Source organism: Carex rostrata, chromosome 8 (genome assembly GCF_964058835.1).
Source record: "Carex rostrata chromosome 8, lpCarRost1.2, whole genome shotgun sequence".
NCBI lineage: Eukaryota > Viridiplantae > Streptophyta > Magnoliopsida > Poales > Cyperaceae > Carex > Carex rostrata.
The window spans coordinates 6,945,211-6,958,540 of record NC_135925.1 but is presented as its reverse complement, the minus strand read 5'-3'; the positions used below and the strand labels follow the sequence as shown (position 1 = coordinate 6,958,540).

Sequence of the window (13,330 nt, the reverse complement as noted above, 5' to 3'; positions counted from 1 at the left end):
TACTATTTGTCCCTCGTATCTCTATACGAGCTATAGCATCACTGGGCCCCTTGATAGAGTAAGATTATCTGCTAGCGGTATAATTACAAGAGTAATTATATTTGATAATCTGCTCAAGATCAAGAAAAGATTCAGTTAGCAAGGATGACACACATCTACCTTGAAACTAATCTGATAGCTATGAGACAAAAGAACAGACACAAGTAAATTGTTTACTGGATCGTGATATTGTACTGTACAGCATCATCTGTGTAATTGGATGGTCATGATGTGTTGCCAGATGCCGCTCATGATTATAGAAGTTAAAACAGTTTTAACTCTGTTTACCAACATAACACAGATCCTATTGGGTCACACCATATAGGAGTTAATCGGAGAATCTTATTGTGATTGATTATAAATTGGTTATGATCAATAGTAAGATGGTTATAATTAATTATACGTGTTATAATTAAATTATAAATGTTATGTAAAAATAACAAGCAAAAACATTGGTTAATTTATAAACGTGTGTGACACGTTGTATAAAAGTTAATCGGTTAATTTATAAATGTGCAGGACACATTGTATAAATTACCGAAATAACAACCGCAAGAAAAATATATATAATTGTTCAGAATAATTATACGAATATTATTTGTATTCGGGCCGAGGGCATTCGGGTATTTTCAGATTCGTTCTTATCCGCATGACATGTCATCGATCCTATCCAGATGACACGTCATCGATACCGAAACGAACAACCGAAGAAAAATATATATAATTGTTCAGAATAATTATACGAATATTATTTGTATTCGGGCCGAGGGCCGAGGGCCGAGGGCATTCGGGTCTTTTCAGATTTGTGCTTATCCGCATGACATGTCATCGATCCTATCCAGATGACACATCATCGATCTTATCCACATGACATGTCATCCTTATCCATTCAATGGCATATCTTGTAAATAGGCCGAACTTGGAGGACATTTTGGTCTTTTGGCAACCGACCCTAAACCCTATAAATAGGGGTGGAGGGGTAGAGAGAAATTTACTAATTCACTCATACCGTTTTGTGTCGAAACGGATCGGTATTTTCTCTCTTTCTCGGTTTCTCTCCCAAATAGTGTTTCGGTTGAGAAAAGAAAGTTATACGTAGTTGACGTATAATCTTGCGAGTTGTTGTGAGGTATATTTACGGGATCGATTAATAGTGTTTTACCGAATTTCACGGTATGTCAGTTTTGCATATTGATGAAACTGAGCAACCGAAAATTCGTGTTTACGGATTTTCGTCTTTTTCCCATGAATAGTGTTTTTGTAGAATTCCGCAGTTTACGGTATTTCTGGCAGAAGAAATAAACCGCTCTCCGGTTAGTCCTGGTGGATAACCGATAGAGGTATCACACGTGTGATACTCCGAGTCGATTTCTTCCCTGGTGAGGCTCTACTCGCTCGGTCTGCATTCCAACTGTGATTTGGAAACAAGGTATAAATATGTTATATTAATCTATTTAATTGGTAAGTAGATTAAAGTTTTAGAAATCAATCATGGAGTAGATCTGTAAAATGATTAAATTGGATTTTGATGCCAAAGGAATACTGAAGGTGGACCGCCTTGGAAAGTTTCCTGACATACCCCGTTTAATCCTGAGCTTAAGTTGGCCGTAGAAATTTTTGTTCTACGGTCATTCCGCAACATAAGCCTAAACGGGTTTTTGGTTAGCACCGTAAAAGCCCAACACCATAGCCCATCTCTCTCTCTATATATATATATGAGGAGGGATTAAGTTACAACAAGTTACAACAAGCATTTTTTTACATTTTCAAGGTCCAAATCGTCGATCCAAACCGTTAGATGTGATCTCTACAATAAAATGTGCTTGGAGACCAAATTTTACATTTTTTGAATTTTTTTTACTATTTATTAAGATGGGTACAAAATTCAATGGTCTAAATTTGACTAGTTTTTGTAATCTTAATAAATAGTAAAAAAATTTCAAAAAATATAAAATTTGGTCTCCAACCACATTTTATTGTAGAGATCACATCTAACGGTTTGGATCGACGATTTGGACTTTGAAAATGTAGAAAATGTTTGTTGTAACTTGTTGTAACTCAAAAATTATTGTAACTTGATCCCTCCTCTATATCTATATATATATATATATATATAGAGTTAGGCTGGGGTGCTATGGATAGCATAGTGGCCTCCCGTGCTACGGCTCAATATTCAAGTTTTCAAAATCCAAACGGTCGATCCGAACCGTTCATCTTATTCTCCATATTAATATCTGCTTGGAGACCAAATTTTATAATTTTCTGAATTTTTTTACTATTTATTAAGCCACTTTGAAAATCGCTAATCCAACGGTTTTACTGTTTTGTGCAGCCACCGTTGGATCAACAATTTTGTAAAATACTTAATAAATAGTAAAAAAATTCAGAAAAATGTAAAATTTGGTCTCCAAGCAGATATTAATATGGAGAATAAGATGAACGGTTCGGATCAACCGTTTGAATTTTGAAAACTCAAATATTGAGCCGTAGCATAGAGGCCTCTATGCTATCCATAGCACCCCAGCCTAACTCTATATATATATATATGTGTGTGTGTGTGTGTGTGTGTGTGTGACCAAACATATACAAACACGTTGTAAATGTATTTTAAATGGAATTTGTGCATAATAATCAATATATTTGATTAATTTAGCACAAATAATATTTTAGCATAAATTGGATATTATTTGTAGGTTTCAATAATTCAAGATCTTAAATGTGATCTAAAATAATAATAAAAAAGAAAGAAACAAGTTAGCCTATACAACTATACAAGACAATGAAAGATTCTCGTACTATTGACCGCTACTACAGACTAGTGGTTTGCAACTCGGGCGGGTACGGGTACCCCGGGTATACCCGTCTCGGGTACGGGTACGTCTCGGGTACGGGTATACTCGGGTACAAGGGTATTCGGGTACGGGTATGGCGGGTATAATTTTCAAAACCCATACCCTACCCGTCCTATACCCTTACCCGTGTACCCTTGACGGGTAAGGCGGGTACGGGTATTTTTTTTTTTTTTTTTTTTGCTGTTTTTTTTTCTGGTTTTTTCTAGTTTTTTCTGATTTTTTCTGGTTTTTTCTGGTTTTTTCTGTTTTTTTCTGATTTTTTTGGGGGGAAAAATCAAATTTTTTGAATTTTGAACTGTGATGAACAGTACTCGGGTATACGGGTATGGGTACTCGGGTAGTCGGGTACGGGTTAACTCGGGTAGGGTAAACTCGGGTATTGGTCTAAAATAACGGGTCCGGTCCGGTTTTTGCCCGTACCCGCGTACCCGAGTACCCGACCCATACCCGGGCTCGGGCACGGGTACCCTAGCTGGCGGGTACGGGAGGGTACGGGCGGGTATACCCGTTAAGGGTATTATTCAACCTCTACTACAGACCAAGGAAACTTCGCAATATATTCCTCAGTAAATTAATATGACACGACATCAAAAATAAAAGACCATTCAAATTTAGAGAGAGAGAGCGCGAGGGTCATATCAATGAATTTAATTTTACATAATAAAATGTGAAAAGAGAGCTACTACCAACTACCAAGGTTTAAAAAAAAAAAAAAGATGAAAAGAGGATAAAAGAAGGAATAGAGTTTTAAGGAGAAGTGACATATTTTGATGTTTTGATGGGGAGAATAATAATTTGTAAAGTTTGGATAGGTATATATACTGACAATCTATCCTGTTTTTAACAAAGAAATACTGTATTGCAATGTTTTAATTAACAAATTGAGAATTAATCCTAGATTTAATAAATAAATAAGGAGCCTGATAATTGTACTCCAAATAAAATATCCGAGCGTGTCCCTCCGAGTAGTTTAACAAAAAAAAAATTCCAATGTTATCTAACTTCCATTTCCAGTGTTAATATCCAAACATTTAAAGCTCTGTTTATAACACTTTACAATGCTACTCACAAGCATTAAAATTCTAAATATGTATAGTTTTAACTTCTAACTAGTTTTGTTTTCGAGCCAAAAACAGAAAGATTTTTTCACCCACTTTTATTTTTATTTTTTCTCTGATCATTCTCAGCCATTTTATCGACAATCTCTAATGAATTTTGCGAATCTAAAAATATGAATATTTTTTATCCAATTTTCTCTTTCAAATGAGATCCATGAAAAATAACTTTCGAGTTATATTTGTGTCGTAATTTTTTTTACCAATTTAAATCTTTGTGACTTTCAGTTTTTTTTTTATTTTGCTTCAAAATAATTTAAACTTATGTTTACAAGCATATAAACCTCATTAATAACACTTTAAATCTCTAGAATAAAACACATAAACCTCATTAATAACACTTTAAATATCTAGAATAAAACATATAAACCTCATGTACAAAGAATTGAAACCTCAATAATAACATTTCAAATCATATAAACCTCAACAATAACACTGCATTTACAAAGCATATAAACCTCATGTACAAAACATTAAAAAATTTAATAGTTGTAGACTGAGATTTAAAAACTTGAAAATTTAAAGTGCTCATGAGTTTTACTTAAAAAAAAAAACACTTTAAAATTACTCAAAAGTATTTCTTGATCTTATTTGAAAGATAAAATCGAATAGAAAATGTTAGTATTTTTAGATTCGTAAAATTCATCACGAATCGTTGGAAAAATAAATTATAATGATCAGAGAAAAAATAAAAAAAGAGTTGATGAAATGAATCTTTCTGTTTTTGTTTTGAAAACAAAAGTAGTTAAGAGTTGAAACTATATAGATTTATAATTTTAATACTTTTAGACAGAGGTTTATATGCTTGCAAGTAGCATTGTAAAATGTTATAAACATAACTTTAAATGCTTGGATATTAGCGCTGAAAATGAAAGTTAGACAACAAACTTTTGGGAGACGCGTTTCGGTATGATAGCTCGGAGTACCATAACATTTCTCAATAAATAAATACTACAATTCAGAAACTTTACAAGGTATACATAAATTTTGCATAGATCTTCCAGGATTTTTTTTTAAATAGAATTACATTGAAATAATTTAATAGAACAAGCTCCAGTTGGAATTTTCGAAAACTAGCCTCCACCGATCTCTAGGATCGGTGGAGCAAAAAAAACACATCCTACACCGATTCCTAGGATCAGTGCAGTCCATTTATCACTCCACCATTCTCTTGCCGCAGAATGTCACAGAAAATCAGAAAATCAAAACAAAATAGCCCTCCACCGATCCTGTGGATCGGTGTAGTTTTTTTTTTTTTTTTTTTTTTTTTTAAACATAAATTTCTATTTTTTTGTATTAAAATATTAGAAATGTTGAATATATTTCTTTGAAAATAGATGAAATACAATATAATTTGATTTATTAGAAAGACTGCAACAAATAACCCGGATCAATATTTTTCAGGCCGGATTTTTCGCGGCTGTAAGAAAAATTAATATATTTCTTTATGTGTTATTGGAAAAAAAAAAAAATGCTTAGATTCTGAGTTATTGATCCCGGTTCAAAAGTCACTTCTATGTAATCCAGAAAATATTGTGATCTTTCTATGACATTTAATTTATAAAAAGTTGTATCTATTTTTGAAAAAAAACAAAAACTTTAATTTATTTAATGATTGTTTTTCAAAAAGAATTTTCAAAATAGAAATAATTTTTTATTAATTAAATGTACTAGATGGATCACAATATTTTCTAGATTACCTAGAAGTGACTTTTGAACCGGGATCAATAACTCAGAATCTAAGCATATTTATTTTTTTTCCAATAACACATAAAGAAATATATTAATTTTTCTTACAGCCGCGAAAAATCCGGCCTGAAAAATATTGATCCGGGTTATTTGTTGCAGTCTTTCTAATAAATCAAATTATATTGTATTTCATCTATTTTCAAAGAAATATATTCAACATTTCTAATATTTTAATACAAAAAAATAGAAATTTCTGTTAAAAAAAAAAAAAAAAAAACTACACCGATCCACAGAATCGGTGGAGGACTATTTTGTTTTGATTTTCTGATTTTCTGATTTTCTGTGACGTTCTGCAGCAAGAGAATGGTGGAGTGATAAATGGGCTGCACTGATCCTAGGGATCGGTGTAGGATGTGTTTTTTTTGCTCCACCGATCCTAGGGATCGGTGGAGGCTAGTTTTCGAAAATTCCAACAGTCTGGGCTTGTTCTATTAAATTATTTACATGTAATTCTATTTTAAAAAAAAAATCGATCTTCCATGTTCCGCTCCATTTTAGAAATGATTATGGAAAAAAAAATAACAACTTGAACATGGCTCACAACCGTTCAGTACAATACTTCAGTTTTGTAGATTTGTAGTTGGTATTCACTATTTCGTACTTGCGGCAGTGCATCATTGATTTTGTCAATTTCCCACCGGATCCAACCGGTACCGAGTTAAATATGTCTTTAAAATATTTATTTACTCGTTTACCCGACCCGATTGAATTGACAAAAATATTGGATACAATCTTTTTTATGAAAGAAAAATGTACATAATATTAAAGGCCTGCTCGGCAGTAAAGCAATACATTAAAAAAGGCCCATAGTTAATAAAGCCCAAGATGACCGAAAGTTGGTCGTTTTTTCAGTTTCAAACAAGCTTTTGAATTTTGATGCTTTCTGGTTTCTTGACTGCTAGTCTGCTGCTGCTAGCCGGACGGGAGGGGAGAGAGGGAGATCGCGCGCCACATGGCAGCCCCTGCCAAGGTTTCAAAAAGAGGGTGTGAGAGAGAGATGGAGGCGCCGACCTCCGTGGAATCCGACCTCGACTTCCTCCGAGCGGTTGATCAAGCGGAGTTGGACGCCTTGTCTGTTCTCTCATCCAAATCGAAGCGCCAGCGGGTCACGCTTTCGCAAGAGGATGAAGGCGCCTACACCTCTGCTCTTAAGGGAAGCCATAGCACTCAATGGAAGGAGAGTAATCGACGATACAAGAGCACTGACGGTCGTGATTCGTCGGTCAGGAGCGAGGGCCGCTGCTATAAGTGTGGGGAGATGGGGCACTGGGCCAGAGAATGCCCTACAACTGGGAAAGCAAGCGGGCACATTGGTGCTGTCACTGGAGAGGAGGAGGTGGAGCCGTACAAGGAGTGTCCTTGCGGGGCAGGTAGGTGCTCGGTGCTTACATCAAACACCACGAAGAACCCTGGTCGTAGATTCTTCAGATGCCCTGTCAGATCTGTGAGATTTCTTCTCTTTTATTTGTTTGTTTACTTTGTTTTGTTTCCTATGACTGGATACACAGACACAGGACAGTAGAGTGCTGCACTTTATGTTTGAACTTGAGAGGGAGGGAGGGATTATTAAAGTTCAACCCCAACATTTGAGTACCGGTTATTGTAATATTTTTTGCTATTTATGCTTGAAAGACTAGTATCTAGCAATTCTTGGCACAAGAAAATTTTACTGCACTGAATTTTCATCGATCTTGTGTGATAGATTGCAACTGAATTTAGGAAAATGGCGGGGGGAACAATATTTGAAACTCTATGCTTTTTCTGAGCCATATTGACATCTTCTAAGAATTAGTGTTGAAATATCAAATAATGTTAATTTTGACCACCCTTTTTTTTTATTCATTCAAGTTTGGGCAATTGGATTGTAGTTGCATACAGCATGCTTTCCACTTCTAATTACAATGTCTGAAGGTGCATATTACATCAACATTGATGTTCAGATTTAAATATTAAAATTATGCATGTGACTGTCTTCTCTTGTTGTAAATAACTAAGTTTATGATTAATTTTTTTACCAAATTTAGACCAGACTTGGCTACCAGGTTTGATTCTGGTATGAACAGGTATGGCCGGTGCTTGTTATTTGTTAACCCATTATATAATTGAAAATAATTTGAGTATACTACAGTTGAGTTTAGGATTAAGTGAGACATAATTGCTTAATTAAGGGCTTATTTAGGCAAAAATTAGATCGTTAAATCAATAATTATATGAATGTTGGGAATTACATAATTAATGAGAAATGAACTTGCAGTTCTGTGGGCATCAGGACCTCCTTTATTTGTTTCCCGAGTTGTATAACAATGTGGATACTCTAGGCTGCATAAGGCCAAACTGAGGCTTAATTGTGCGATTCAGGTTTAGGCAAGTTCGGTTAGATCATTCTTCTTATAAAACTAAAGATTTCATGGTATCAATTTGTGTCTAGTTGCTGCATTTGGTTATGTATCAAAAGTAGCCTCGATTAAATTTTGACTTCTATCTATGCATGGCAGGACATGGGTGGATGCAACTTCTTTGAGTGGTGTGATACTCCACAAAATCTGGCTCATACTGGTCCAACCAATCAGGTGAAGTCAGCTGTAGCTGCAATGCTGTGCCCTTGTGGTGCTGGCCCCTGCCAGATTATGACAACCAAAAATGGGCACAATGCAGGACGTCAGTTCTATCGATGCCCTGTTAGTTTGGTATCATTTCTAGCTTGATTCTCTTTTATTTACTTTGAAACCTGTTTTGTCAAATTCAGATCCTAAGGAGAAGTCTTTCTTATTCTACTTTACTGAAGTTTTTTGTTTCACTGTTGGATGCAGATATGATACAAGGGTCAAGGCTTTAAGTTTGAAACTCGATTTCGTTACATCAAGTTGTGTCTAATAACAATTAAGAATATACAAATAAAGGAAGAGAGTCACCGGACATATGGATAATGGAATTATTTGACAATCTTGGCAATATCTTTCATATCAATTAAAAAATGCTTAAAAGGAAAAAAAGAAAGTAGGCAATTAATTTTTTAGGTATTTAGATAGGATACCTTCCGAAATTTGTGCAATCTTAAAACTGTATCATAATGCATTGAGACGATAAATTTAGATCGTTGAAAAGTAAGTTGGTTACTCAATGGCAAGCATTCACCAAATTTTGTATTTATGCTCCCTTTTGTAGAATGTGGATCATGCCTACAAAAGTACAAAGTTTTATTTCTTATTTAAATTTTTTTCACAAGGGTCAATGTTGTCGAGTTAAATTATTGTCAGTTGATCCTAAACCTAAAATAGTAGAGCCTTATTTGTTAGTTTAAGCTTTTGACTGTTTGGTTAACAAGACCTTTGAATCATTTTCATGCTGTTATGTATAGTAGCAGTACATGCTGCATCATTAGTATTAGTTGGACAAATTGATTTAAATAATGTTTTACCATATTTTGTTGAAACCATGAAATCCTTAGTTGCAGTTGTAGTTAGGAGTTGATGCTTATATGTGACTTGTTTATGTTATACTCCTCTCTGTCTAGGGAGGAAGCTCATGTGGCTTCTTCAAATGGTGCGAGACTGACCAAACACGTAAGCCAGCACAAGTCGAGCCCTTCTCTCAGTTAAACAGCATCACCAATTACTTGAGCGGTCAGATTTCTGGTGGAGAGCTTGGCAGCTCTTCCTGTTTTACATGTGGGGGAGAAGGTCACTGGGCCAATAAGTGCCCCAACCAAACACCCAATTTGCACCCAGATAAAACCAGCAAACCTCTCCCTTCATATGGGTCAGGCTCAGGCTCTTTGTTTGGGTCTGGTTCAGGTTCTGGCACATGTTTCAAGTGTGGCCAGGCTGGTCACAGGTCACATGATTGTCCTAGCAAAAGTTATAGTACCCAAAAATATCCTTGATGTTCTCTCGGTTTGTTTGGGGGGGGGGGGGGGGGGGGGGGGTGAATAACATCAATATTTTGGGCATTTTTTGAAGGAAAAAAAAAAAGGAACTGGGAGGACAAAGATGATGCTTCTGATATTTTGCCGTGGTTAAATGGTATTTGTGGGGTTTGCTAGGGTGCAATGAAAATTTCCAAACGGGACCAGGTGAGTTCCTTTTTTTGGACCATGTAAATGATGCTTTGTTACTGGTGGTGGCTATTAGAATCAGCTTCTCAAGGACATCATTTTTACATTTGTCAGTATGACATGTATATAAATATAGCCAAGACAGGTCAGGGATAAACTTGGATTGTGTTTTCTGACTGGACTTTGTTTACTTGGTCCAGAATATTAAATTTTGAGGGGGAGAAGATAAGGGAAAAGGTGAGTTGAACTTTCATTTTGTGCGTCTATACTAAAGTCGAAAAGAGATATTAAAGATAAAGAACTACATGAAGTTCATGAAGATATTTATCTTGTATTGGTTTATGCGTATAAACCCAGTACGTTTTTTACTTTAATATTGGATATCCATCAATTTCATTAAATAAAAGGAAAAATTTCCAGTGTATCCATACAAACTTTCAAAATAATCAATTTCCTCATACAAACACTATAATATTCAATATCCCTATATAAACATAACATTCTTTCTTATATCTCTTTTTATTTATTTTACTTTTTATTTAGTTAATTTAAAAACGAAAATGACAAATGTACCCCCCGTCCTCTCTCCTTCTCCTTCACTTCTCCTCATCATAAAATCTTCGAATATGACAAATATATGGATTTCACTTTTTCTCTAGGCTGCCTACACACTTTCTCGCATATATATTTTGGATGTCTTTTATATCAGTATTCCTGTTATTAAATTTTGTTAAGCAGGCAAATATTTAAGATAAGAGAGCTTTAATCTCGAAACAACAACAAATATTAAATGAATTGTAAAAAGTGGCACACAAGAACTGTCAAACAACCTCGATCTTTACTCCATATTCCAGTAAAGAAAACAAGTGTCCATATTATAGGTCCATTTGTAAGGAATCATCTATAAGCAGTTATTATTACGGAGATAACTTGTGACAAAAAAAGAAAGTAAAAATAACACCTTAATTAGATAGGCACCTTGATATGGGGATCGATATCATCATCAATATGGAACTAAGAGAACTCGACATTAACTTTTGATGCCGTGTAAAGATCAATTTCTTTATGCACGAGAATTTAAGCAAAAAGAAGAAGAAAAACTATGACATCAATCTAAATAGACACGCGAATTTATTTATGAACTTAGAGATGGATATTATGTCTGTAATTCATTTGTTCAAATCCAGTAGAATATCAAGCACTGCAAAACAAATAAAAATAGAGAACAATGTCATTTTCAAAGATTTTATGACAGATAAAATGGAGAGAAGAGAGAAGGGTATAATTGTCAATTTCGCTTTTTAAATAATTAAATGAAAGGTCAAATAAATGAAAGGGGATAAAAAGAAACAATATTAAGTTTGTATGGGGATATTAAATATTATGGTGTTTTGATGAGTAAATTGGCTATTTTGAAAGTTTGTATAGGTAGATTGGGAATTTTTCTATAATAAAACTAGTCTTCAGATGGCACCACGTTCCATTACTCGTATAAAGAATATTAGTACTAATTAAAGCCTACATGTCTGTATAATGAGAGTAAAGGATGTGTGTTGGATATTTGATCAAATTTGGTTCGAAAACCGGCTTATTCTGTTAGATTCACGTTGAGATAGGGGTGCAGACGGATTGGATACTGGTAAAATCATATCCGTATCGGCTTTTCATTTTCGGATATGGATTGAGATTGGATATTAGACGGGCGAATATGGATAGAATATCTGTAGATATATACATAAACATTTTCATAATTTATGATAAACTATATGGTATATATCTATTATTTGAATACGGATAATTAAAATTCAAAATCATATTCATATCCGTATCCGCACGGATATTCGGATATTGGATATCCGTATCTAATTTTCAGATACAGTCAGATAATATCTGAACAGTTTGCACCCGTACATTGAGATTCATGTGCTTAGTTTAGTAGTTTATAAGTTCAATTGTACATCCAAATCTTAATGCGGATCTAACGGTCTACATAGGAAGTCAAACCAAATTTAATCTGATTCCCATGGAAAACACCCGCTCCTCTGTAAACTAACCTACAATACATCAGTAACATGAAATACAAACAGCCTATCTAGTAAACCATGGTTTCAAATGCAGATATAAAACTATTGAGAAAGCCTTTACCGACAGTGCATTTCAGTCAATTTTCAATTCCACTTTCCAAGCTTCTTTTCTAGATCCCTTTCCTAATATGAAGGCACCATCCTTTATGATAGAATCTTAAACCTGTACTGGGACATTCAATACATAGATAAGTATAGTTGGAAAAAGGCTGTTTTAAACTAATTATAATTAAAATAATTAAGGTGATAATGTTTTCACTTAATTGTAGTTTTAAACGCCACATCTTAGCTTCATCCAATAAATCCCAAAATGAGGAAATAAGCTTCCATTTAGGATTTAGCTAGTTAGAGTTTCAGATAGGCTACCGGCAATTTCGTACAATTTAACGTTGACTTCCTTGTCCATAAAAGAACCGTTTAATGACGGAGTTTAATTTTTAAACCGCTACAAACCGAGTTTTTCTTTTCTTTTATTTTTTATTTTTTATTTTTATTGATGCTACAAAACAAGTGGAAAAGACGAAAGATACAGGTGTCTTCTGTAAGCTATTATTTCATGTTTTTACCGCCTTTGTTTGAGATAAAACACGGCCTAGGCTTTCTCATAGAGATGTGATGGTATTTGTAACATTATGCAACAGTAATATGAATTTAATAATTGAAAATAATATATATAAAATAATTGGAGCAGATTTTTTTTCAGAAATATTGAAAATATTTCAGGAATGATGGAAATTTTTCTTTTCAATAAATTAGTAAAATAGTTAAACTAATTAAGTGACCAATATAATTAAATAAATCTAAGGATCTTGAATATCAAGAATTAATATTGGTTTTGAACTTATTTACAATTTTGAAAAAGTTAGAGGTAAACAATGTAAATATGTTAACATAAATGAAAGAACAAGGTTGAGGTGGCATCATTACACGTGGTCAATGCTAGTTGAAGCACTCACCTTTAATTCCCTAAATACTGGTCCCTCTCTCTCTCCCGTAAAGAAACAAAAACGAAAATAAAAAGAAAAAGAAAAATAGTGGAGTCTTTCTCTTCTCTCTTTCTTGATTAAACAGAGATGATTCTCTGTTGTGAAATTCTGTGGATTGGACTAGTAGTTCTCCCTGTTGCTTGTTGTATTCAACATGACCTGGGGTATTTCTTCTCTTCCTTTAAATTGTTCTTTCATACTCAATTAGAGTTCTGATAAAATTCTGAAAATTAGCAAGTTTAAGCTTGCTCTAACTGTTGAAAGAAATGAAAAGGATTATTGGGTTACTAATATATGAAGAAATATTGACTTGATAAATTAAACGAGGCAAGCTAAAGTATTGTGTGAAATTAGTTGAAAACATGTTTAATAGAGTATTCTAATTGATTTGCTTGAGGTCTCTCTTTATCCTTGTCTTTAAAATTGGAACTTATATGATAGTTTTATTTGA

At 34.0% G+C, this 13,330-nt stretch overlaps 1 protein-coding gene across 2 annotated transcripts; it reads left to right on the top strand.

Annotated features, from left to right (window-relative positions):
• Nucleotides 1-6,677: 6,677 nt before the first annotated feature.
• LOC144558622 (uncharacterized) lies at nt 6,678-9,986 on the top strand. 2 transcript variants are annotated; one of them, XM_078307471.1, is made up of 3 exons: nt 6,678-7,199; nt 8,251-8,433; nt 9,270-9,986. In XM_078307471.1, the coding sequence occupies exons 1-3, from the start codon at nt 6,708-6,710 to the stop codon at nt 9,636-9,638; spliced, it is 1,044 nt and encodes a 347-aa protein (XP_078163597.1). In that variant the 5' UTR covers nt 6,678-6,707; the 3' UTR covers nt 9,639-9,986. The 2 variants fall into 2 exon arrangements, with proteins under 2 accessions (XP_078163597.1, XP_078163595.1); XM_078307469.1 differs by having other exon boundaries at nt 6,680-7,199; nt 8,251-8,442.
• The last annotated feature ends 3,344 nt before the right edge of the window (nt 9,987-13,330 follow it).

What these genes read in the sequence shown, in the direction of transcription:
- LOC144558622 (XM_078307469.1), top strand. Translation starts at nt 6,708, where the DNA reads ATGGCAGCCCCTGCCAAGGTTTCAAAAAGAGGGTGTGAGAGAGAGATG. An exon ending in TCAGATGCCCTGTCAGATCT is followed by an intron (nt 7,200 to 8,250) that starts GTGAGATTTCTT and finishes TATGCATGGCAG; the next exon opens with GACATGGGTGGATGCAACTT. An exon ending in ATCGATGCCCTGTTAGTTTG is followed by an intron (nt 8,443 to 9,269) that starts GTATCATTTCTA and finishes CTCTCTGTCTAG; the next exon opens with GGAGGAAGCTCATGTGGCTT.